The 26,505-nt window shown below is 40.6% G+C and overlaps 1 protein-coding gene across 1 annotated transcript in view; it reads left to right on the top strand.

Moving 5' to 3' along the window:
• Positions 1-26,505, top strand: part of LOC127632067 (cell adhesion molecule DSCAML1-like) — a 175,145-nt gene that overhangs the window by 112,997 nt on the left and 35,643 nt on the right. Inside the window, exons 6-19 of the mRNA XM_052110544.1 lie at positions 1,610-1,885; positions 2,769-3,065; positions 8,889-9,161; positions 10,518-10,799; positions 11,443-11,562; positions 11,686-11,862; positions 14,098-14,303; positions 19,622-19,718; positions 19,896-20,024; positions 20,347-20,514; positions 20,758-20,828; positions 20,949-21,189; positions 24,314-24,460; positions 25,229-25,384. Of these exons, the coding sequence (XP_051966504.1) occupies positions 1,610-1,885; positions 2,769-3,065; positions 8,889-9,161; positions 10,518-10,799; positions 11,443-11,562; positions 11,686-11,862; positions 14,098-14,303; positions 19,622-19,718; positions 19,896-20,024; positions 20,347-20,514; positions 20,758-20,828; positions 20,949-21,189; positions 24,314-24,460; positions 25,229-25,384 (2,640 nt within the window). The remainder of the gene's footprint in view (positions 1-1,609; positions 1,886-2,768; positions 3,066-8,888; positions 9,162-10,517; positions 10,800-11,442; positions 11,563-11,685; positions 11,863-14,097; positions 14,304-19,621; positions 19,719-19,895; positions 20,025-20,346; positions 20,515-20,757; positions 20,829-20,948; positions 21,190-24,313; positions 24,461-25,228; positions 25,385-26,505) is intronic.

Below are 26,505 nucleotides of genomic sequence, written 5' to 3'. Positions count from 1 at the left end.
GAGGGGCCTAAGACAAGTGGGAAACAATTGGCTAGAGTCTTAATGTTAAGAAAGGAGGGAGTCGAGGCAGGGAAGGTGGAGTGGACATTTGGATTTTTAGCCGGTGGGCACATCAGAACGGTGTGCTCACACAGATTCTGACAGGATGGTAGGGAGGAGGGCACACACACACACATGCATGCCCAGACACACACACATGTGCCTTCAGAACATAACACCAGCTGCCTTATTGCTTACTGACATTTTCTCTCTGGCTCATATATATATATATATATATATATATATATATATATATATATATATATATATATATATATATATATATCATCTATCTATCTATCTATCTATCTATCTATCTATCTATCTATCTATCTATCTGTCTATCTGTCTGTCATCTATCTACTGTCTGTCTATCTATCTGTCTGTCTGTCTATCTGTCTGTCTACTCTCTGTCTGTCTGACTGTATGTCTGTCTATCTACAGTGCATTTAGAAAGTATTCAGACTCCTTCATTTTTTTCACATTTTGTTGTGTTGCAGCCTTATGCTAAAATGCTTTTGAAACATTCACATCAATCTACCCTCCATACCCCATAATTAAAAAGCAAAAAACATATTTTTGATATTTTATTAAAAACGAAAAACTGAAATATCACATTGACATAAGTATTCAGACCCTTTGCTATAACACTTCAAATTTAGCTCATGTGCATTCATTTTCTCTGGATTATCTTTGAGATATTTCTACACTTTGGAGTCAACCTGTGGCGAATTCAGTTGATTGGACATTATTTCTAAAGGCACACATCTGTCTATATAAGGTCTCACAGCTGAAAATGCATATCAGAGCAAAAACCAGGCCATGAGGTCAAAGGAACTGCCTGCAGAGCTCAGAGACTGTATGGTGTCGATGCTCAGATCTAGGGAAGGTTCAAAGAAAGTCTGGCTGCATTGAATGTTCCCAAGAGCACAGTGGCCTCCATAATTCTTAAATGGAAGAAGTTTGGAACAACCAGGATTCTTCCTAGAGCTGGCCACCCGGCCAGACTGAGCAATTGGAGGAGAAGGGCCTTGGTAAGAGAGGTGACCAAGAACCTGATGGTCACTCTGGTTAAGCTACAGAGATCATGTGTGGAGATGGGAAAAACTTGAATAAGGACAACCATCACTGCAACACTCCACTGATCTGGTCTTTATGCCAGAGTGGCCAGACGGAAGCCTCTCCAAAGTACAAGACACATGAAAGCCCACTTGCAATTTTAAAAAATGCATCTAAAGGACTCTCAGACTGTGAGACACAAGATTATCTGGTCTGATGAAATTAACTGTTTAGCCTCAATTCCAAACATCATGTCTGGAGGAAATCAGGCACTGTTCATCACCTGCGCAATACCATCCCAACGGTGAAGCATGATGGTGTTAGCATCATGCTGTAGGGGTGTTTTTCAGCGACAGGGACTGGGGACTGGTCAGGGTAGAACGAAAGCTGAACACAGCAAAATACAGAGATAACTTCCTGTCTGTCTGTATCTATCTTTTTTTTCCAACAGTGTTAAAAATTACTTTCAGACTTTCATAATCAACTCTTTTTCTCTTTTTTCTCTCCATAGAGCCTCTGAGAGTTACACTATCTCCCAAGAACCTAAAAACAGGTATCAGCAGCACAGTGATCCTGTCATGTGCTGTGCAGGGCTCACCCCACTTCACAGTCTCCTGGTTCCGCAACACAGAACCCATTGTGCCTGACCAGCACTTCTCCATCCAGGGGTCCCACAACGAGACCCTCTTCATCACAGCTGCCCAGAAAAGACACTCAGGGGCATATCAGTGCTTCGCCACCCGCAAGGGTCAGACAGCCCAGGACTTCTCCATCATACTTCTGGAGGGTGAGTAGAGGAAGAGTGGATGATTATATAAAGCCGGGCTGGGGCTGATTAATACATCTGATTCTAACTATTCTAAACGCTTCTATAATGTTTCTACTATAGCTCCTTCTGTTGGAGATTTGGACAAGTTGTAGTGGTTTTCATAATAAAAAGCGGCTTTACAGAAAGTAATCAGACACCATGGCCTAATCAGGTGTGACACGGCAAAATTCCAGGAAGATTTTATTTGTATTTTTTTAAACAAAAATGCTACGCAAAGTGACAGTATAACAGCCAATCAGAACATATTTCACATTGGACCAATGTGATGTCACGAATCATGACAGAAATAGATATCAAGGAAGTGACAATATGTCTTGTTGTGGTTAGGACAAAAACGCACCAATATAAATTTGTGGTCAAAAGAGACTGAACATTACAAATTTTCAATGCGAGTTGGCGATTTTAAGTGGCACAACAAGACTTTTGGCAATGCAAAATTTGAGCACACCTGAGAACTTGCCAGCCAGTGACTACCAATGGGAGTGTAATGGTCAAGTTCATGCGACCTGCTTCATGGTACAGTTGGAAGAAATGCATACTAGAAAGAAACTTGGTGACCTTCAGATATTAAATCCATTGCTTAACCATTAACCATTAAAACCATTAAACATTGCGTGATCCTTTATCATGTTATACCTGGTTTGACCATGGTTTCATGGTGTCATGGTTAATATTTTTAATATTTAAAAAAAAAAAGCTGAATATTTCAGTTCATAATATTCAGCACTTGTCACTCGTTCTTGAAAACTTTAGTTACTTAGTGTGAAGTGACATTTGAGCAATGTACCTTCCAAAGTTTGCTTCTGAATTTCCTTTCTCTTTCCTCTCCCTTTCTTCTCAGACGGCACCCCACGCATTGTCTCTTCCTTCAGTGAGCGCGTGGTAGCCCCTGGTGAGCCCTTCTCCCTCATGTGCGCAGCCAAAGGCGCCCCTCCGCCCACCGTCACCTGGACGCTGGACGATGAGCCGGTAGCGCGGGACTCGGCGCACCGGGCCAGCCAGTACACGCTCTCCGACGGTTCCACGGTCTCGCATGTCAACGTCACCAACCCGCAGATCCGCGACGGGGGCGTGTACCGCTGCGCCGCACGCAACTCGGCCGGTAGCGCCGAGTACCAAGCGCGCATAAACGTAAGAGGTGCCTGTCTACTTTTCAATCTCAGACATTTAGGGTTAAAAACCCACCACCTCCCCTTCACCCTTGACCCCTAAACTTGTCCACCCCATCTCAAGTCGAGATGTCATTGCTTCTGATCTGACTCAAGTGTCATTGTGTGCGTGCTTGTGTTTGGGTGGGTGGGTAAATGTGTGTGGGTGGAGTGTCTTATGTTGTTTGTTCAACACAGTACCATCACCTGTGCGTTTTCTCATCTTGAGTGCCATTCTTTTGCCTTCTCAATATCCCTTTCTCTCTTTATTCCACCTTTTCTGTTTGTCTATCCATCTGCTGAGTCTTTGTTCCTCTCTTTCCCACATACACGGTGTCTCTGTCTGTGTCTCTGGCTGGCTGACTGGCTGGCACACGTGTGGCATTCTGACTGTTCTGGGACAGAGTAGAAATCTGGCAGCAGGAAGAAGTATTCACGCCAGAGAGAAAAGAGACACGGTAGCTTAGTAACTAGGAGAAGAGAAGAGAAGAGACGAGATGAGATGAGACAAGAGGAGAGGAGAGGAGAGGAGAGGAGAGGAGAGGAGAGGAGAGGAGAGGAGAGTCAGTGTCTGTCAGTTTGGAGTGATCGTGACCTCTGTTGACAGGCCTGTTGAATTCACTCTCTCGTCTTCCTCCTCTCTCTCTCTGAAATGCTCAGTTATGACATATCTGTCTGCTTTAAGGAGACATGCCAGAACAATCATTGGAGTGAGAATGAGACCCTGTTCCAGGGAGCAACAGTCATGCACACACATACACACACACCCACACCCGCTGCGTGATACCAACGCTCATGGACACACTCATATAGTCTTAAAACACTGCTGCCTGACTAATACACTATTAGACTCATGTAAACTGACAGCGTTGACTTTTAAAGACCCCATGAAATCAAAATTGGAGTTTTGTGGTTTTTAGTCCATGTCTATTAGCTCTGAAGTCATCAGATGAAAATTGCTGTGCTTAGAACTCTTTCATAGCTCTGAAAACTTCATGAAATATTCTGGGTTCAATACAAGTTAGTAAGCTCAAGTGACAGCATTTGTGACATAATGTTGATAACGGACACAAATTATATTTTTACTTGTCCCTGCTTTTCTTAAAGAAAAGCACAAAAAAAGGGTTACAGTGAGGCACTTAAAATGGAATTGAATAGGGAAAATCTGTAAACGTTAACACACTGTTTCAAAAAGTATAGCCACAAGACGTAAATAATATGCATGTTAACATAGATTTAGTGTGATAAAATTGCTTACTAACCTTTCTGTGTGAAATTATGTCCAATTTGACAACTTCGTTGCCATGATGACTTAATGTTGTAAACCCTAAATCCGTAAAATGAATGTAAACACAACGATTTAAACAATTCATATAAGTGCATTTATAAAATTAAAAACTTCACATTTCTTCCTTTAAACTCTCCAAAAATAGCCCCATTCTCTTTCATTGTAAGTGCCTCACTGTAAACTCTATTTTTGCTTTTTTAAAGAAAAGCAGGGACGAGTCCAAATACATTTGTGTGGTAGTCAACATTATGCCACAAATGCAATTAACTAAGCTCAACTTTTTGAACCCTGAATATTTCTTTAATGAATGTCACCATTATTCATTAAAGCATTAACTTGATTTCTTCTCCTACATTTTTTGGGAAGAAACAAAAATGTGACACAAATTGGACAACTGTTGACATATTGAGTATATATATAAAACTTTGACTTTTGATTGTAGACTTTGGTATCCTAATCTTTTTTCCAGCTGGGAAAATGGACCAAAAATATTGATGACATCCTGTTCTACACAGATTTCTAATCCAATCAAATGTTCTCTAGAAAGAGAATGTCCCTCCCCCTAATATCATCTGCCATTGACTAGCAAGTTTTCAACTTTGCAAACAAAAAGCGGATGATCCCTTCAATATGTCCCACTGTAATTCCTGTTTTAATAGGAAATACATCAGCACAGGAAAGAAAACATTTCATACGGTCTTTAATACACACCTAACACTTTGAGGTGATAGTCTCACAACACAATTTTTAAGAAACACAGACACTCTTGAGCAATCAGGCCCATTCATCCTGTAAAAACAGCACAATAGCTGTGCTCAGTTCCTGCTTGGATCTTTATCTAAGTTCATGCATTCATATATTATTTTATGAGAACAAAAGAATTAAGGAGAGAGATGGAGAAAGAGATAGCAAGAGAATAACTGTGAAGAAGAGAGAAGAGGGATACTGTGCGACAGTCTTCTTGAATAATACATCAGGGTTGACTTGTCAGAGTGGTGACTTCAAAGCACAACGCACGCTGAGCTGAGAGAAAGGCTGAGAGAGCAGCAGAAGAAGAGAGAGACATGGGGATGAGGAGTTGGTTGTTAGATAGTATATTTGAGAATATTTGTGTGCATAAAATCTCCAGATGCCCCTTCGATGTGTTCAGTGTTTATAAACTGATCTGTCCTCCATTTTAAGGCAAATGTCCTCCTCTGCAGTCTTGTTCTTCTGGTTCCTCTTCCTATCTGATGTGTCTTTAGTGCCCTTTTCTCGCAGCTTCATCTATCTCAAGGGTACTCAACCTTCTACTCGCCAGGCGACTGCCATATCGGCCAACCTTTACGTTTTAGGGCAGTATGTCAGTCACACTTCTGTGCATTCACCTTTGGCAACCACTGGCTAGTTACACTGAGTTCACCATTGTATCCAGGTCACCATTGAATCTGTAGAAGCCTACTGTAATAGAGTTCACAAGATGCGCAAGGAGGAAGCTGGGACCGGCTTGACAAATACGTAAGACATTTTAATGTGACACTTTTACTCCTGCAGCCCAGGTGGAGCTCATTCACCACTCATATTCCTAGCCTCGCTCTGCCCAGATGCCACTCGGCCCTGCCCTGCTTGCAAGAGAAGCTGCATAATTTATATATAGTTGTGGCAGAACAAGGCGGCCTTCCTTGCGTCATCATCACCGCAACTTTTCTAATGCTCGTCCTTCAGCCTGGCTCACAACATGGGTGGGCAGGAGGGAGGAGAGGCACAATTTAATAATCCTCATTTTAAATGCAATGAAGAGGCCAGTGTCGAATTCCCGTACATGCACACTGGCATCCTCGCAGGTCCAGGAGCAGAGCAGGAAGGGAGCGGGGCGAAGGGACCCCCCTCCCTCGAACACCCGGTGCAGTTTAGATGGCTGACATGGATTTAAGCGCATGTAGAAGGGAAAGAAATGGTCCAGGGAAGTATGAAATGCAAAGAACCCACCATCCCTCATGCCCCGAACCCAAGAGGGGAAAATTTGCAACTGCCAGACCCCTCCCCTTATTTCTGGACCAGCCCGTTGGCGCAACCTGACCTTCACTAAGGCCCTTTTCACAGAAAGGATGCCAGATTTCCCCTTTGTTTTTACAAATGGACATGTCGTTTTCCTCCTTTTGGACTCTTATTTTAGTTTATTATTTAAAATAAATGCCTCTCCGAGGCCTGACACCATACCCACTGTGTCTCTTGCTCACCCTGCTACAACAGGTCAAATATAAAACTTCAAATAAATAATCTCACTGACCACTTTAGTAGGAGCACCTGTACACTTGCCTATTCGTGCAATTATCTAATCAGCCAATTGGGTGGAAGCAGTGCAATGTATATAATCATGCAGATACAGGTAAGGAGCTTCAGTAAATATTCACAACAACCATCAAAATGGGGAAAAAATTATCTCTGTAATTTCAACCATGTCATGATTGTTGGCTGCCAGACGGGGTGTTTTGATTATCTCTGTAACTGCTGATACTCTTGGATTTTCACACACAGCCATCTCTAGAGTTTACTCAGAATGGTTCCAAAACCAAAAAACATCCAGTGAGTGGCAGTACTGCAGATGGAAACACCTTGTTGATTAGAGAAGTCAACAGAGAATAGCCAGTCTGGTTTGAGCTTGCAAAAAGGCTACAGTAACTCAGATAACCACTCTGTACAATTGTAGTGAGTAGAATAGCATCTCAGAATGCACAACACGTCGATCCTTGTGGCAAATGGGCTACAACAGTAGAAGTAGAAGGATAGAAGTAGAAGACCACACCATAGTGATCCTAATAAAGTGGTCATTGAGTGTTTACCGTAAATAAAATGTAGTTCATGGACGTCTCCTGCAACCTCATCAGTGTCTCTTAGGTTAAGAGGTTAAGGTTAAGAATCTCTCCTCTATCTGTTTCTCTCTGCTTTTTAATTCTTCAGACATTTACATCTTCACAGTGTCCAACTCTCCATTCATCCATACACCCCTTCATCCTTGTGTGTGATCTGAGAGCAGAGTCTTGAAGAAAGTCAGCCTTCCCTTCAAAACATTTTTAATGAAACATGGCTTGGCCATTATTAACTTTATTCAAATAATTTGTCAAACTACCTTGCTGAAAAAACAACTTATACATACCTATGTTGGTTAGCTGGTCTCCATTAGGCTGGCCTTTTTTGTGTTTTATAGATGTTTGAGCACTTTTCAGCTGGTCAGGTTGGGAGACCACCTAGCTTAAACCAGTTGTGAAAGTCAGGAAAACCTCTCTAGGCTGGATTAAGTGTTTTTTTCAGCAACATATCGAGACATGCGGGATGTTAGCATATGCTAATCACATTAAAGATTCACACTGACAGAAATTTGCTGAAACAAATCGATTTTCAATGAGAGTCATCAATTTTAGCTGATCACAAACAATCCGACAAACTCAAGCAAACCCTGTGCAAATGCACAGTAATGTGATGTGGTGACTACCAATGGGGATGTAGACAGTGGAGCGCATGCATCTCCCTCTTGACACAGTTGGAAACTGTATTTGAAATATACACACTCACTAGCAACTAACAGTAAAGCGACTAATCAACCTGCAATGATTCAATCGCTGTCAGTGTGATTAGACCAGCATAATAATGTTACTATTCCATAGCTTTTCAGTTTCTTAGAAAAAAGTTAGCAGTTAGCTTGCTAGCATGGCGCAGTCGCTTAAGACAATTCTAAGGCCTCTGCTCTCGCAGTCCTCAATCCTTTAAATGTAGGTTTTGAGATATTGCTATGAAATGTGATATTGTATTTGCACTGTGCGTACACAAACACATTAGGTTTTATGTAATTGTTAAGATTTCACCACCCATAACGTTATCCAATTAAATGCTTTGGCTTGGCCTATTAAGCTAAATGTGCAGAAACACACCACATTCAGTTGCTGAATTTATATGGCGCCTTGGCTTGTCTTATATTACATGCCTTTCTGCCAAACTATAGATAATTATAAAAACTGCAGTACTGAACAAGTTGATACTTTAGATACACGCAGCTATTAGACAGACTTATTGCACAACAGTGTCTGCTTTGAAGACCAAGGGCATTCTAACCCCCATTCTCCCCCATGACTTGGTCTTTCCTACTCCCTTCTTCCCATTCTGACCACCTTCCTTGCTTCCAACTTCCCTCTTCTTTTCCTCCTTTCCTTGCTTCTTTATCTCTTTCTTTCTTTCTCTCTTTCTTTCTTCCTTCATTTTCCCCTCATCTGTTTGGTTCCTACCTTCTTTTCTTTGTTCCTCTTCGGTACCCTTCCTTCCTTCCTTTTACCCTATTCCTTTCTGTTTACTTCATTCCTTCTTCTTCCCTCTTCCATTCTGTTCCTTCCTTCCTCTTAAATATCCTCAAAAAATTAATAATCCATTTTACCAACTCTATCACTCTTTCTCCCTGGAATCCTCTTTTTTTACCCTTCTCCGACCCGCTACATTTCGCTCCCTCTTTTTTTCTGTCTTCCTATCTCCCTCTATCTCTCTCTTTCTTTCACAGGTCCTCCCAGTATCCGGGCCATGCGGAACATCACAGCCGTTGCTGGTCGCAACACCTTCATTAACTGCCGTGTGATTGGCTACCCCTATTACTCAATAAAGTGGTACAAAGATGGGATGCTGTTGCCAGACAATCATCGTCAGGTGGTGTATGAGAACGGCACTCTGAAACTGAGCGATGTGCAGAAGGGCATGGATGAGGGGGCCTATCTGTGCAGTGTGCTAATCCAACCCCAGCTCTCTATCAGCCAGACTGTCCATGTCACCGTGAAAGGTTAGAACTTTCTGCTAATGGCTGCAAACAGAATTGCAAAATGGTTGTTCCTAAACAGGTTTCCCAAACATGCCCCAGTCTGCTGTTGTTTGGTTGTCCCAAAGTTAGTCCTGCTCTAAACTCAAGACATTTGCTGTAGTTGGCAAAGATATGCTTCCAAGTATTCTTGATTGGCTAACACATGTGGGACATGGTCATATTATTTTTTGTTGAGATTTTGTACGGCATTGATCCATCATTATTATATCGAAGTCAAGGTTGGTTTCTTTTAATTCAATGATGTTTTGGTGCAAAAATTGTTTTTTAAAAACAGCCTGCTTAATTTTTAAAGCCTTATCTACTAAATATTTAGTTATAAAGTGCCATGAATGTGTTTGGTGGAAGGGAGTGTGCGTTGTGGTGGATTGAGCATGAGGTTAAGCTGTAGGCTGTGTTGAAGGTTGTGGATGGTCTCTCCCCTCACCTGGCACAAAGACCCTGAGAGAAAGAACACCACTATTAGCCTCTGATTAACAGGATTATAGGTCTTCAAAAGAATTAGAACCATTCATCAATTACTCAGTGTACTTAGCATGTGTATGAGTGAGGGGGATGTTATTTTCAGTATGTTAAAGGCATAGTTGACCTCACATTGTTCCAAACCAAAAGTATGACTTTCTTTCTTCCGTGGAACATAAATGGAAAAGGCAGATTGTTAGGAACAGCCACAGTCACCATTTAATTTTATTGAAAACAAAAATTATATGAACGTTAATGGTAACTGAGACTAACATTCTGCCTAATATCTCAAGGGAGAAAAAAGATCATATGTGATTGAAACAACATGATGGTAAGTAAATGATGAATTAATTAACATTTTTGGGTTAACTAACCCTTCAAATGTAAATGAAAGGGAGGTTGCTCTAATGTTGGGTTTTGAATCTTTTCTTGGCCATGTGTGTCCATACAAGGGGTTGAAGCTGCTCTTTGAAGACAGCAAGGTCTAGTGTGTGTGTTTGTGTGAATGCATGCATGTGTGTACTGGTACAACAGAACACTGACTCTAGTGTGAAGTCAGTATAGTGTGCTGCTTGTCTTGTCATGTCTCTGATTTAATTCGCTGAATTTTAACGAGCCCCAGATTAAATCCCCCCAGATATCTCCAATGGAGCCCCCCATCTCTGTTTCCATGGCAATGCCATTATTCCTCATGCCAACTGGGCTCTAATTAGAGCAGCTATTATGGGCTGGAGGGGTGGGTGTGTGTGTGTGTGTGTGTGTGTGTGTGTGTGTGTGTGTGTGTGTGTGTGTGTGTGTGTTTTGAAGGGTGATGGGGGTCAGAATTATATTGCATATCTTTCTCTCCTTCTCCATCAGTTCCACCTCTCATTCAGCCCTTTGACTTTCCTCCCACCTCCATCGGTAAGCTGATGTACATTGCATGTGTGGTGTCATCGGGAGACATGCCGATCCGGATAACCTGGCGGAAGGATGGGCAGGAGATAGTGTCAGGAACGTCAGGAGTTGCTATAGAGACCAAGGAGTTCATGAGCTCCCTTCAGATCTCCAAAGTCTCGCTCAAACACAACGGGAACTACACCTGCATTGCCAGCAATGATGCAGCCACTGTCAGTTCAGAGAGACAACTCATAGTAACAGGTGAGGGATAGGGCAGGTTATGTGGGGATATAATGGAATGGTATGCTTAGTTTAATTCCGCCTAATAAGACATATTCCGGGATCAAAATGCTAGTTGGTCATATGCCAATCATCAATCAATAAATCAATCAATCAATCAATCAATCAATCAGATTTTAGGGTTAAGTTTGGGTTAGGGCTAGGATTATGCTGATTGCTGTGTTGGGGCTTGAACAACACTTATTTTATAATTTCCCTCTCATCTCCGGGTAGTTAATGCTTGGAGTTAGGGTTGGGGTTATGACTATGAGGGTTAGGGTTACGACTTTGTTGTTTTACATGAATGTAGTTGCAGAACCAACAAATGATGTTGATTTCCTACATGGCAAAATAATAATAGTGGAAAAGGGATAGAACCACGGTAATTAATAAGAGTTGAGGAATTGTCTTGCTGAGTGGAAGAAAAAAGATTACTTATGGTAAAGAGGGAGTATCCATATATAGAAAACTGGAGGGCAAATAACATTCATGAAACAAATAACCGTGAAGACCAGAAACCTCCTGGCCACTTCAATATCAATCTTTTAGCATTAGTTTTCATAATTTGAATAGCTTTTGTTGGTGTCTCCTCACCTAAAATATCACATGTTCTCATTTTTCCTAGTTCCCCCTCGTTTTCGAGTTCAGCCCAATAACCAGGATGGGATCTATGGAAAGTCAGAGGTTCTGAACTGCTCTGTGGAAGGGTATCCTCCTCCCAAAGTCGTATGGAAGCATGCCAAAGGTACCATCTTCTGTTACTGTCTTTACTTGGTTTTAATGAGCCAGTGATGGGCCACAAATCTGGTCATCTGATCTCAACCTCTCTTTCTAACACCACAAAATTCTCTTCATTTTGGTTCTGCAGGTATAGGAAACCCTCAACAGTACCACCAAGTTCCACTGACGGGTCGCATCCAGATCTTGTCCAATGGTTCACTGCTGATCCGTCACGTCCTAGAGGAAGACAGAGGATACTACTTGTGTCAGGCCAGCAATGGAGTGGGCTCTGATATCAGCAAGAGCATGATGCTTACTGTTAAAAGTGCGTCTGACCTATCATACACATCTGTATAAAATAATGCAGAGTTTTCACTAGGATTTTTTTCAGCAGCGTTGCTGTTGTGGGTATGTCCACACGCCTGCTATGCCAGACCCATATTAACAAATGTTGGTCAAAGAATAGATTAAAAAAGGGGTGTCAAATCAATTTCAGGCTGGGTCACATCAGGGTTTATTTGTGCCCTCAAAGGGCCCTTTGAAAATGTGGCAACAGCACCTGCTTTGGTACCATGCAAATAATATTACATGTTACGTGCATTGAAATGCACATTTGAAAGTGCAGCATTGATTTTGAGGTTAGGATCCAGATAAACATTGTGATATTAACAACAGTAATACCTGTGGGGAAACAAATGAACACCTCGTTTTTATATGGCTAAATTGAAATATTCTAAATTGTGAAAACGTTGGGTCTTCTTTACATATTCTTTTCATCAGGCTCTTACTGATTAAATTATAGCCATGTCTTGTAATTTATGAAGGCGAACAAAATAACTTACATTTTCCTACAATCAGAGAGCATTACAAGTGTACACATTTTACATAGCTGGAAAACATCATTCATAATTCACCATAGCATAGTACAATCCTCACAAATATTTGGGAAAAAGGTACATTTTAATTAAATGAAACTATTATTTATTTGTACTTTTCAGTTTTTATGTAATAACTATTTATAGCCAAAAGCTTATTTATCAACATTTCTTTCAAATCTGTCCACCATTATGGATACATTTTTAACTGTGCTTACTACAACGCATTATAGTTTTGCCTTATCTTGAAATTATACTTGCAATGATGCCTAGGAATTTTGCCAAAGTAACATTGAAGGCAGCATAAATTTGCTGGCTAATGTATTGAACAGCTTTTGCATCTGGAACACACCTATATTGCCTAAATGTGTTACCTGGGTAGACAGCTGAGTAGTTTTTGGAACAGAGCTTTCGAATCCTTATAGAAGTCCTGGTTCTCACTATGGCTGGTCCGCCGCTGCTGATGCCTGCGGAAAGGGTTCAAGATGCTTGATTGGACACACACACACCGACACCACACCACTCCTCCACACACACATACACACACGTACACCTGCACCTGTCGCACTTAGTCACTCAAACTAATGACCCAGTTTATGATATATACCGGTCACACTGAGAAAAGAAATACAAGAAGCCTTCTACTTTTTTATGTTGTTGCTAGAATGGCCAATGTATCGGACAGTGAATTGTGTGTAAGCAGCTCTCAATAAGAGCAAGGGAATCAAAACAACAGATTCGAGTCTGCTAAATTCATTTAGATCGTAGAACATTACAACGGAATCCATAAGGCCATCTCATGACTGATCGTTAGATCGGACACACGATCTGTTCGGTCCACATCCATAATATTGATCCCTCAAATTAATGTATAGAGTGTAGAAAACTGCCGTGCACACAACACTGCCCTGGGCTTGAGTTACAGTTCTGGCCAGATTTAAACATGCTTCAGACATGAGTATTTTCATTAACACAAACCAGAAAATGACACCTGATTTCAGACATTGAAAGGATCAATCAAATTTCATGTATTGTTTTTTGTTTTTTTACAAATAGAGGATTTAAAAAAGGAAATACTCCTGTTTTTGTTACCTCAGGAAAGCAATCAGTTGGAAATGTAAGATATATTTGACACTGGTTAGAGATGAACAGAAAAATGTCATGCATTTTCATGTAAAGCCTGTGGATATCATGCAGCTTAATGTTTACAGGATCCAACATATTTTTTTCATGTCTAACAGTGGATCTCTCTCTCTCTCTCTCTCTCTCTTTCTGATTCAGTGTTGGTGTTATTGATTGAATTGTTCCTCTGTTCTGCCTCCCTCAATTCTATCCGTTTCACTCGTTGGAAAGGGAGAGAATGAATAAGTGATGAAAACAAAACAGCGGAACCCTCCTCAGATCGATATTGTGTGTGTGTGTGTGTGTGTGTGTGTGTGTGTGTGTGTGTGTGTGTGTGTGTGTGTGTGTGTGTGTGTGTAAGGCAGCACTAGAGAGGAGTTACTCGGGGGGAATGAGTGAGTGAGAGAGTGTGAAAAAGTGATTGAGGAGGTGGAGAGAGACTTGTGTCACCAGAACGCCAGATGTTGGGTTAAAGTCACACTGATTCCTGCCTGTTTTTTTTCAGATTAACTTTCCTTATGATTTATTTACCTCCTGCCCTGCTATCTTATCTTTTCCTGCAGTTCCAGCCATGATCACATCCCATCCAAACACCACAATGGCCATAAAGGGGCAGAACAAGGAGTTAAATTGCACGGCCCGGGGTGAGTACCCCATCATCATCCGCTGGGAGAGGGGTGACACTGTTATCGACCCCGACCGCAACCCTCGATATTCCATCACCACCAGCCCCAACGAGAAAAGTGATGAAGTTATCTCCACACTGAAGGTGAGACACATACACACTCACTCATACAGATACTGGTTTTGGATTAGCTAGACTGATTAAATTACTTAATACTTAAAGCTGAAATCAGAATCAGAGTCAGAAGCTTTATTGCCAAGTATTCTTACACATACAAATAATTTGTCTTGTTGACAAGCTTCAAGTGCACAAACAATACAGCAACAAGACAGACATAATAATAAAAAATAGAATAAAAATAAAAAGTGAATAGAAAATAAAGTATATATAGAAATACACAATAGGTCTATATATATATATATATATATATATATATATATATATATATATATATATATATATATATATATATCCATCTTGCATGAAGTGTATAAATTGAATAAATAAAAGAAACAGCTGAATAAATGTCTGCCTAAATCATTCGTGAAACCATTTATAAGTTATTTAATTGAATTAAATGCAACAACATAAGAATGCTTTTATGAGCTATTGCTTGTGTTTCATACATGAAGACAATTGACCAGATTAGCTAAACTATACTATTGCCTGCTCAACAGATTATTACATGTAGAACTGCCCCAAACTCATAATTGAGCGCTCAAACAGAGCAATTTTGTTAAAACATTATAGTCACCATATTTTCACAAGTCAACCTACAACCTGTTTTTTGCTTGATTTAACACTGATAAATTCATACATTTCATCTTTAGTCAAAAAGATAGTACTATATGTAGAGCCCGTTTTATGGAGTTCCATACGTGTTTTCCCCAATCTCAATGCATGAGGTAATACAAACAGCCAATCACATGACTATTTCTTACAATTTTTACAACATACCAAATCTACTGTGAAACTTTGTATCCTTATCCATGTAATACTTCCTCATTATATTAACACCGTACAACAATACATGATTTGGCCCTTAAAAAATGGGTAAAATAGCATAAGGCATCATTCACTCCAAAGACATTCTTGCTCTAAAACAGCAAGACGCATCAGAACGAAGAGAACAGAACACAGGTCTGTTGAGATGCAATTTTAACAGTTGATGTGCCATCTTGCATGAGACACGTGGAAAAAACCTCAACTGTTAAAACTGAAGTGGTCCTCAAAAATGAGGAAAACAGCTTAAAGGGCGGTTCACACCAAAAGTGTTTTTGCACTAAAACAAAGCAAGATGCAGCACAACAAATAGAACAGAACGCAGGTGTCTTGAGACATATGTTTAACAGTTCTTTACAGCTTAAGACTACATCTAAAACATGATGCTACACCACGAGATACATACAAAAAAAAAACAATTTGAAAAAGCGTCCGTTTAACAGTACTGAGGCATGCACAAATCTGGTCATAATGCAGGCGTCTGACGACCTGGAGAGATGTTTTTCACAGTTCTTTTTTAAGTTAACATGACATCTAAACAATTTGGAACACCTGCGCAAGACACCGAAAAATCAGCAACATGCGGTACAATGGTTAAAAGGGTTAGTCTAGTGCATTTTACATAAGAAAACAATTGAAAACTGCACAGACGGACAAAAATGGCTTTTGGAGTGAACGACCTACTCTACAACCGAACTATGTACCTTTGTCCATGTACCACTTAATCATAGTAACATTGAACAACAACCCATGAATTGGTCCTTAAAATAATGAAGAAAAGGTGGCTTTGGTCGCCAGAGATGACATAGACCTACAGGCCCTGGACGGGAGTCTCGGGCGATTTTGCCAGGTGGCAGCGTTTTGCGGGCACAAGTGCACGCAAAGTCCACGGCCAGAAGTCTGGTCTGGGCAGTAAATGGTGCCCTCCACAACTTTGTGAGTTCTTCATGCACCTCCAGGAAGAATGGGACCAGGGCAGGGTGTGGCCGTGAGAGGCGATCCGAACCAGGAACCAGAACACAGTGCAGGGTGGAGGGTTCCACTCCAGCCCGACACTCGCGCCTTCCCAGGAAAGCATGGCAGGCAGCTGCGCATCAGCCTCAGACTGGGTGACGACAACTGAAGGTGGAAGCCCAGTCGAGTCCTCAGCGTCCGACTGTGCCAACCCGCTCTCCGATGCTGTGATCGAGGGCTCATCCTGATAACAAGCTCCGAAAGAGACATTAAACTCACCCTGAGGCGAGCTGCCTGTCTCATCCCAGAACTCAACCAGGGCAAAGGAGCGTTCTGGGGAATGGGAGGTCTGTGGGGGATTGCCCGGTGAAACCACTCCCATTGGAGTCCCCAATTCGCCCCCAGCGCTAAATGACCTGGCCTCGTACTCATAGGTAGAAGGCCCGGGGTGGGAAGCAGCTGCAGTGGCATTAATGCACACTCTTTTAGAGGAAATATGCTCTTTTTCTGCAAGAATATATACTCTCTTAGCTGTCGAAACGCCCAGGGGCGTACTCTGCATCAATCGCTTATACGGGGAGAAAGCCTATAAATGCGCCGTATATCCAACAGCATACACTGTTACATTGTCTGGGGGAGTGGCATGCAAATTCCACTTGTAAATTCCCATTGGTCTTTTCTCAAAGATCAGAGGTGTTTGGGGATCCAAAGAGTGACCCCTAGTGTCACTACATCCAGTACCGCCGCTCCCTATAAGTATATTACGCAGTCTGCATAGGGCACCAACTCCCTAGGGGGGGGCACCATCTTACCCTAGGAGGTCAACAGAAAGTCCACCGGCTGCCCTTACTCGCACGTTATATGTTATTCAAGGACGCAAAAGCAGTTGTGGAACACAGACGATTGCTTCATGATCATATCACATGACCCCCCCCCCACCCCCATCAATTTGGCCAGCGGTGGCCCTGACTACATCGACACAACGTAGAATGAGTGACAGATAGGGAACTGATTTTAACTTGACACAGCATCTAAAAATTACAATGCTTGTTGTATATGAAGCAACACAGTGGTCAAAAACATCCATCTAGTTCAGGGGTTGGCAACGTTTTTGACATGGGGGTGCCATTTTTAATTTTCCTGGTCAATGGCTGCGCTAACGCACATTGTGTGGAATCTTTGTAATCATGTAAACACTAGCACGCAAGCAACAGCGAGAGAAGAGCAGGCGATTATATTTGTATGACGTTTTTTGCACCTACATTCCGATCTACATTTTGATGTAATCCTTCCTCATTATCACACAGCGTGTTTTCATGAGCTGAATTGGAGGCTAAACACTATTAAAGTGTGACGAGACTCACGCTGCGCGTGCATGCCATTCGTACATCCCAGGCCAATCTATATTGCCCTTTTCAGTGAATCGCACTTGCAAAATCCTAAACATTTATTTCCAGGTTTAATTTATATTTTGAATGTTTTCTCTTTTAATCGTTTAATGTAATATTGAATGCTACCATGCTTTAAGGAGGGTGCACCTGTATGCTGGGTAAATTTTTCAGTAGCTTGACAGTAACTCAGCTGCTTTTAAATCAGAGTAGCTTTTCCAGTAGTGAACTACTTTTTAAGTAGTGGCGTAGCATGACCAAACGCTTCATCATGTTGGTCAGATTAGAACTAATAGCCTTCCTTATTGTGTAGAAGCCAAATCTTTAATGGCAAAACATCTAACTATCTGGTAGCATATTTCTGTCTGCTGATCAGAATCAGGCAGCGTCTTCTTCCTCTTTTGTAAAGGCAGATCACAAACAAAAATAGTGAGTTACCGCCACCTACTGAGAGCTTATTACAGCTCACTTGGAGATGAGGAGATTGTCTGATGGTTATGAAAAGCAAGCAACCACAGTTTGTTTACTTTTACAAGACATACAGCACAGGGGCAGGTAAATCTGAAAATGATAAAAAAATAACCTCATTTTATTCTTCTATGTAACAAAGAATGTTTCAGACACTTTGTTCATAATTGATCACGCAACAGCATATTTACCTTTACTATTTTAAATAAAATAATAAAAAAAGTTATTATTGCCTTTTGAGGGATTTTGTTTCTGTTCTAAATATGTTGATTTCGCTTCTCATCATCTGTGCGTTATTGGAAGCAGTGAGTGAATTATTATTATAATTTTTATAAATATACAGTATATATTAATTATTATAATAATTACTATCATGCAGAACTATTTGATTTTTCCATTTCTTAGCATTTAATTAACTATTATTTTCATGTTAAATAAATTTAACGATTGGTAAAAGAAATAATTTATGGCATATGTTATTATGCAACAATCTAGGATGACCATTCGTCCACTTTTTTTGGACCTGAACAAAACGAATAAAAAATATTTGTAGAGCAACCTCTGTATGTGACCTGTAAAGCTGGCACTTGCATGTCAGTGGCAAAAAAAGTCAGAAAATACAATGAGCATGAACCCAAGTGAGGGGAAAAACAAGCCCTGGGTCTTTATTCACATATTATCCACACTAAATATTATGTGGCAAGAACAAAAAATGCCACCCCAAAGAGAGTTTGTCATAAAAATGTGATATTTAGGGAAGTAGGCTACACCTGGCCACAGCAGGACTGAAAAGTGTGAAGAATAGTATCAAATAATGTTTTAATGGCACCTGATCTTTTTTGTTTTTATTTTATACTGTTTTATTTTATTTTGTGCCATTATTATTTGTATTAATGTTACTATTCATTAATATATTTAATTAAACACATTACATTTATTTAATTAATACATTAAATAATAAATGTCATTAGTGTAAATTATGTTATTCATATTATTGGTTTGATAGTAACATTTAAAACAATATATTGCTTCATTAAGTAGCTTAAATGTAGCTGACTACTTTTTGATAGTAACTTGAAGTGTATCTAACTACATTTTCATAAGAGTAGCTTGACTGTAGCTTAACTATTTAAAATTATGATTAGTTGTAGCTTGTGAAACTACAGTTTCAAGTAGCTTCCCCAACACTGCGTGTTGTTCAGAAAGCAAAAAGATTTGAATGAAACATGGAATGTAGGCTGTCATCCGCACAGCCTGACCGAATGAAAGCGGACACGTTTACTCGTGCGTAAAAAGTTAACTAAAAAGTGAAGCGGTGCCGGCTCGTGATGCGTGAATGGCTTGCATACGCTGCACCAGTCTGTTGGCTATACTGCAGTCTCGTTACATTTGAACTTTTTGGTTAGCCTCCCATTCAGCTCATGAACACAGATGTAGATTGGACTGCAGGTGCGGAATTTATATAAATAAAATAGTCTACTCTTCTCTCACTGTTGCTGGCATGCCAGCGATTACTCCTCCTCGTGCCAATGTGGCCTAGGTTGGCGACCCCTGATCTAGTGCATGTTTTCATAGGAAAACAAAAACATGTCCGATGTGAACAGCCCCTAACAGCCTTTTCTCTCACACACAATTTTTCTCTTTTCACAGCTGAAGCCAGCCGAGCGCGGGGACTCCGTCTTTTTCTCCTGCCATGCCATCAACTCATACGGCGAGGGCCGAGGGCTCATCCAGTTGACAGTGCAAGGCACGACAATCAGCCATGAACAACAAGCTCACATCTTACATGATACTGTTTATCTAGAGACACAAAATCAATAATTTACCTCCAGGCCCCAAGCCACCTCTTACTCTTTACTCTCTCTCTCTCTCTCTCTCTATCTCCTCCATCTGTTTGAAGTTGTTTCTACCATTTTGTTTGCAGAGCCCCCTGATCCCCCAGAGTTGGAGGTGCGAGAGGTCAAAGATCGCAGTATGAACCTGAGGTGGACGCAACGATTTGATGGCAACAGTATCATCACGAGCTATGACATAGAGTACAAGAACAAATCCGGTGCGGCATTGCTCTATTTCCATTTCAAGCTTGGCTGAATTACATTGTGTGAATGCATTAAATATGGATTTGTATGTCAGAACAATATGTAGCGAATAAACGTATACTTTGAGAAGATGAATAGGATGTCAATGGATTCATGCGCCACACAACTTAGGGGTATTGCCTCATTTTGCTGATGTACATCTGCGTTTGTTTATTCATATCTGTATGATTTGACCTGTAAACATGTATTTTTGCATGCCAACGAACACTGTTCTGGACTGGCCTGGATTAAGATGTGATGTAGTAAAAAATCCATGTTATTTTGTTACTGTTGTAGACCCATGGGAGCTGAAACATGCCACACGGAAGATCTCTCCCACAAACAACCAGGCCAACATTGTGGAGCTCCATCCAGCTTCTGTGTACAGCATCCGCATGTACTCTTACAACAAGATCGGACGCAGTCAAGCCAGCAAAGAGCTGACAATAAGCACAGAGGAAGCACGTACGTTTATTGTCCCTGAAGTACACAAACAAACTCATACACCCCTGCTAAAAAGAGGGTCTAAACTAGCAGATCAAAAAGGTAATTGGCTCTCTTAAATGTATATTCAGAGGTCCGATTTTGCCCTTTCATAAGTATACGAGTGAACAATCTCATCCTTATAATGTTTCTGGTTTAAGTGACCAGCTAAGGTGCTCTTTTCAGCAGGGCCATGATGTAATCTCCATTGTCTTCTGCTCACAGCTCCTGATGGGCCACCTATGGAAGTGATTCTTCAGCCAATGACCTCTCAGAGTATCCGTGTGACTTGGAAGGTACGCCTGCAACTCCCAGATTTACCATTCTTTTGGATGGTTGTTCCCAAAAATTCCTTTTGGTTCAGAAAATGAGTTAAGATTCAAGAAGATTCAACTCACGATTTTCTCTCCATTCAGGCACCTAAGAAGGAGCTCCAGAACGGAGTGATCCGGGGCTATCAGATCGGTTATAGGGAGAATGGGCCAGGCAGTAATGGTCAGTACAGTATAGTGGAGATGAAAGCCACAGGTGACAGCGAAGTGTACACGCTGGATAACTTGAAGAAGTTTGCTCAGTACGGCGTGGTGGTCCAGGCATTCAACAGAGCCGGAACCGGACCTTCCAGTTCTGAGATCAATGCCACCACACTTGAAGATGGTATGAAACACACATGCTCATCCATCCAGTCTGTCTGTCTGTCTATCACCATACCATTCAAAATGCTTGTCAAAAAGCTCTGAGGAAATCTCTTGTCTGTGTTTGCATGTGTCATGTGTGTACAGGGTGTCTCTGGCCAAAGGCCCTCATCCGCAAGGGTGTCATGTTCACAGCGGCGACATTGATATTGATGCTGTTAAGGATAATAGTAATAACAAATGCATAGAAAAAATTATTATAATTAGCCTGTCTGCTGAGGCCCCTCTCCCTGATCCACTGTTTTTCCTCCCAGTCTAATTATCTGCAGCTGAGCGCATTGTCTCCCCTCTCTCGCTTTTCATCTTTCCTCCAGATCCCTGTCTCCAGCTTTCAACTCCCCTCCTCTTTGCTTCCAGTCCTCTTTTACTCTCTCTGAAAACACCTTTCATTTCTCTCTCCCTCCATCTCCCAACTTCCCCTTCCTTCCCTCTGTCCACCACTGTTCCACTCTCTTTCTTCTCCATACATATTTTTGGAAAGCTCCTGGATGCTTTTTCTGCTCATGTAACTGTTGTTTATATCTCCATCGGTGGTTCTCTTGTGATTTTTAGTTTCTCTTCTAAATTTGTAAAACTTAAAATTGTAAATGTGCTGTTCTACCGGGTCTAATCAGCTTGACCAAGATGGCCGATCAGGTCCACCAATTTATAATCCAGCTGAACATCCATGTGAACTAGCTTGAACCAGCTAATGACCATTAATGATCAGCTTGGACCAGCTAGAAGCCATGTAAAACTAGCTACCACATTAGGGTGTATTTACACTTGAGTCACAAAGACCCAGAACTGAGTATGTTTACATGGACAGTTATAATTGAGCTACCACTTTTGTTCGGTTACCACGGTTATCACAATTGAGCAATCGAATAGAGTGAAGAAAGGACATCAGCTGAGAAAGTGACATAGATATTTTCCGGTTGACCTTTTGCTTCATAATTTGTTCTAAATATATGCGCTCTGCTTTGCTTTATTCCTTTATACTCTACGTAAAGACTAATAATAATGTTTAGACCAAAAAGAGATGTTGAGACTAAATAGACAATTATGATAATAGATGTCTTGTCTATATTTTCCAGAGACTGTTGGTACTTTCATAGGTTTGTTGTCTGTACACTTGAACCGTTCTACCTCTGTCACTGAATCTGTGATTTGCTTCAGGCTGCATAGTCAATAAATATAATTTTTTCTACCTCATTCTATGAATGAAATCCATGAGATAAGTAAAAGGAGCTTTTATAACCACTCGATGATGATTGAAAGATATATGCAGTATATAAATGTGTAATTTGTAATGTTTACATACTACTTGCATGGCACTAATGTTAATGCATGTTAACTATGGCCATAGTATACACCTATTACTCTCTTTTATTATATCGTATGATGGAATTTGCGGAAATAGTCCACCTAAGATCATTAAAAATGTGTTTATTAAATGAAGACATTTCATGGTACCGCAAAGATGGATGTTGGTTGATATGGGTGTTACTTTGGCAGACAGATAAGAGTTAATGTACAGAATACAGGCAAAATAATAATAATTAGATGCACATCAATCTGTCACAGGTGTGAATGGGTTACAGATATTCAGTCTAAAAGAGAACATTTCTAGTGTTTGCCACTTCTCTGCTTTGTGTTGCAGTTGACAACTTTTTGGAGTTCGCATCCAATTAATGTATGTACATGCTGGACTAAGTCAAGCTACAATCGCATTATCTTGGTCTGTTAGTTCAATTTGAAAAAAATGGTACATTTGAGATTATTTAACAAAAGTAAGCAAATTGTCATGGGGTCATTGTTGTAGAGTTTCTGAGAGTTGTGCTATTGGGTGCTCTGTAGGCTTCTCTACTCTAAATGGCAGTTTTAGTGTGGTTCACCAGGGCCAGACATGGTCAGACCCTAAGACTTTTTCAAACAAATACCATAATTTCTCCTCTCCTTCCTCCCTCTTACCCCTCTCCTCTCAACACCTCCTTTACTCGCTCGGTGTCTTCCTCAGCCAGCTGCAGCTGCTCCCATATAGAGCCAAGCCAGCTTTATCCCACCTCTATCCCCCCCTTTCATCCTGTCGTCCGCACACGATTTCTCCCTCCCAGCAAGCCACACAGACAGGCTCTGTGTACCCTCAATAGCACCATTATTTATTCAAGGACACAATTTGGCACATCACCGGCACCACATTTGCGGTGTATCCGGTAAAATTTAATGCGCGTAGTAGGTGAAACAGCTTAAGATCGAGATCACAGTAACGTTTCACATCTCTTCAGCTTCGGGATTTGATTGTTCCATCCATTTTGAGTGCTGTTACGAGGTTGTTGATGCTCTTGGGCCACACCAAGTGCTCCAATTGCAGTTTATTACTGTCATTTTACTATTTCACTGTAATTGTGCTCTTTCGCTGCAATTTCTGTTTCCCACTTCACCTATTGTATCTTGTTTCCTCTGGTGCCTGAGTTATTTTCCTGCAGTTTTATTTTATATGACTGTCTCTTGTTTTTAAAAATATGCATGTACACAAATATTGGATTATTCACAGGGGCTGTGTTTTGTATTTATTTGGATATGTGGCACTTATTAAAAATTATTGTGGTGGCACCATGGTACAGTGATGGTATTAATGCGTAATGCCATTGCACTTTGGTATACTGTATACCACATGGTCCTGAATGATTACTATATTCTTATACAATGTCATTTACAGTATGGTACTACAAGGCATTTCAAAGTATAGCACGGCTTTGAAGGGTAGTGTATATAGGGTTGGCAACCTTTTGCCACACATAACGGGATATGATGCTTGAGCATTTTGAGCACTTCAGTATGGTACAGGGTTCCAAGTAGAGTGCTAAAATACAGGACATTACTCTCTTAATTTCAGCCAAAATGTGGGACATCCCAACTGACAGGACAGGATGGGACAGCTTGCAACACTAAGTTAATATTACGGTCATCTTTGTGCTCTTTCATTGCAATTGTTGGCTACAATTCACCTATTGAATCTAGTTTCCACTGTTGCCTGAATAATTTTCCTACCGTTTCCTTTGCTTAAACCTGTATGTGACCATCTCTCATTTTGTCTCTCGCAGTTCCCAGTCAGCCTCCCCAGAATGTGCGTGCCATTACTGTGACATCGGACGAGGCGGTTATCACATGGTCCGAGCCCCCGCGGATGACCCTGAATGGGGTTCTTAAGGGCTACCGTGTGGTGTTCTGGTCCCTCTACCCCGATGGAGGTGGGTGCTGTGGGGGCCAGACACTGGGGTTTAACCAGAGTAATTATACACTACTACTGTTACTCCCTTTACTAGCTACAGTACTATAGTCCCTCTAGAGCCCTGCTAGTGTCTGAACTAGTGTCTTTATCCCTGCCTGTCCAAACCACAGATGTTGTTTACATTTGTGGCTGGACAGGTTTATGTGTTTTTGTTGTCGTCTTTTATATCTTAAGGGTATATTAAGTCTTTGTGAGTGAAGAAGTAGTGGTGAAGGTATAAACAAAGGTGTTCACAAAATGATTTTGCTATACTTGTGAGGATGAAATTTCTGAAAAGATCCTCACAAATATAGTAAAACAAAAAAGTAAATAAAAATTTTTATAAAGCGATCATACATTTCTGTGCATCTAGCGTAACCAAACTACATTGCAAATATAATGATTGGGTTTCCTGAACACTTCCCTTGTCTGCCATGCTTTGTTAGTTTGTTTTTGGTACAGTTATGTTATCAGCTTGTTATACCATGATAATTTCATATGGTACTGAATGATTACTGTATTCATATGCCATAGTTTTCATATGGTAATCCAAGGTGCATCAAATAATAACGATAATATGGTACATGTCCAGAAAACACCAGAAAATTCCATGGTACATTTTTGTAAGTGGTTTGTGTGTAAACATGGTTCTCCTCGTGTGTTCATATTAGACTGCTGTTATTTGAGTATTTGAACATGCAGGAGAGGGTAAAAAGTAATTTGATGTTTTTCTTTTGTCATCCCTCAGAATGGGGAGAGATGCAGAACATCACCACCACTCGTGAGCAGGTGGAGCTGAAAGGTTTGGAGAAGTTTACAAACTACAGCGTTCAGGTGCTGGCCTACACACAGGCAGGGGACGGCGTCCGCAGCAATGTTCTCTACATACAAACCCGAGAAGACCGTGAGTTCACACAAACACACACGGCAACTGATCATATATCACAAAGACATACTGAATAATTTAAAGATGTTATATACTGCTTGCACTGACACTCACACACAAAAGGTCAATCTAATGATGAATTAACACAGAGATAAATTAATGCATGCTTTAACATTTCAGATTCATCAGAGTATCTTAGCATACAAAATTGTACATTAATTTATACTTTAATAGTTACATAGTACATAATATTACTGAATCTGCTTTACTCAAAGTCACCAATTATATTTTACATTACAACTGATTCTGGATCATGCTGAATTTTAATTTTATTTGATCTATTCTATTTATTCAGCATTTGACACAGTAGATCATGACATCCATTTACAACATCTTGGTCTGCAGGGACCTGTATTTGATTGGTTTGCTTCTTACCGAAATGATAGATTTTCTTTTTCGTCACATGCAACTATGTCTTATGGTGTTCCTCAGGGTTCAATTCTTGGGCTGCTTTTGGTCTCGCTGTATGTTCCTCCCCTTGGTTCTATTATCCAGAAATCAAATTTTGCATACCATTGTAATCTTTCGGTCAAGTCGGACAATAGTTGCTCCCTGTTAAATATGTTTCAATGCTTAAATTACTTTAAATTAGGGCTGTCGATTTAATGCGTTAATTCTGTGCGATTAATTTCACAAAAAATAACGCGTTAAAAAAATGTACGCAATTAATCGCAATGCCCCCCCGGACCGTAATGTGGAAGATTTCTGAGAAATGCAAGCTTGTAGTACCACCTGTTTATTCCAGAGGCCAGTAATTGAAACTTCAGCTGTTATGGCAATGCACAGTTTTTATAGTGAAGAAAACAACCATCCGGCAGAAAACACAACACAAACATGCGTTACGTTCTTGCGTTCAAAACACTTGATGGAGCGTAAATCCGAACTAAGGGATCTCAAGATGTGTTCTAAGTATTAAACTATATTTAACTTGACACAGTGACCTAAAAATGTGTGTCTATGATGCAATGCATCCGAGATGCTACACAAGTATGTCTGATGCAAGTGTACATCGACGGGTCCTTAAACAAGCCCTCATAATAAATATATATATATACATATATACAATAATTAATACATTA

This window comes from Xyrauchen texanus, chromosome 38, assembly GCF_025860055.1.
Source record: "Xyrauchen texanus isolate HMW12.3.18 chromosome 38, RBS_HiC_50CHRs, whole genome shotgun sequence".
In the NCBI taxonomy this organism is placed as follows: Eukaryota; Metazoa; Chordata; class Actinopteri; order Cypriniformes; family Catostomidae; genus Xyrauchen; species Xyrauchen texanus.
The sequence above is the reverse complement of the archived record's forward strand: the minus strand, read 5'-3'. Positions and strand labels throughout refer to the sequence as shown.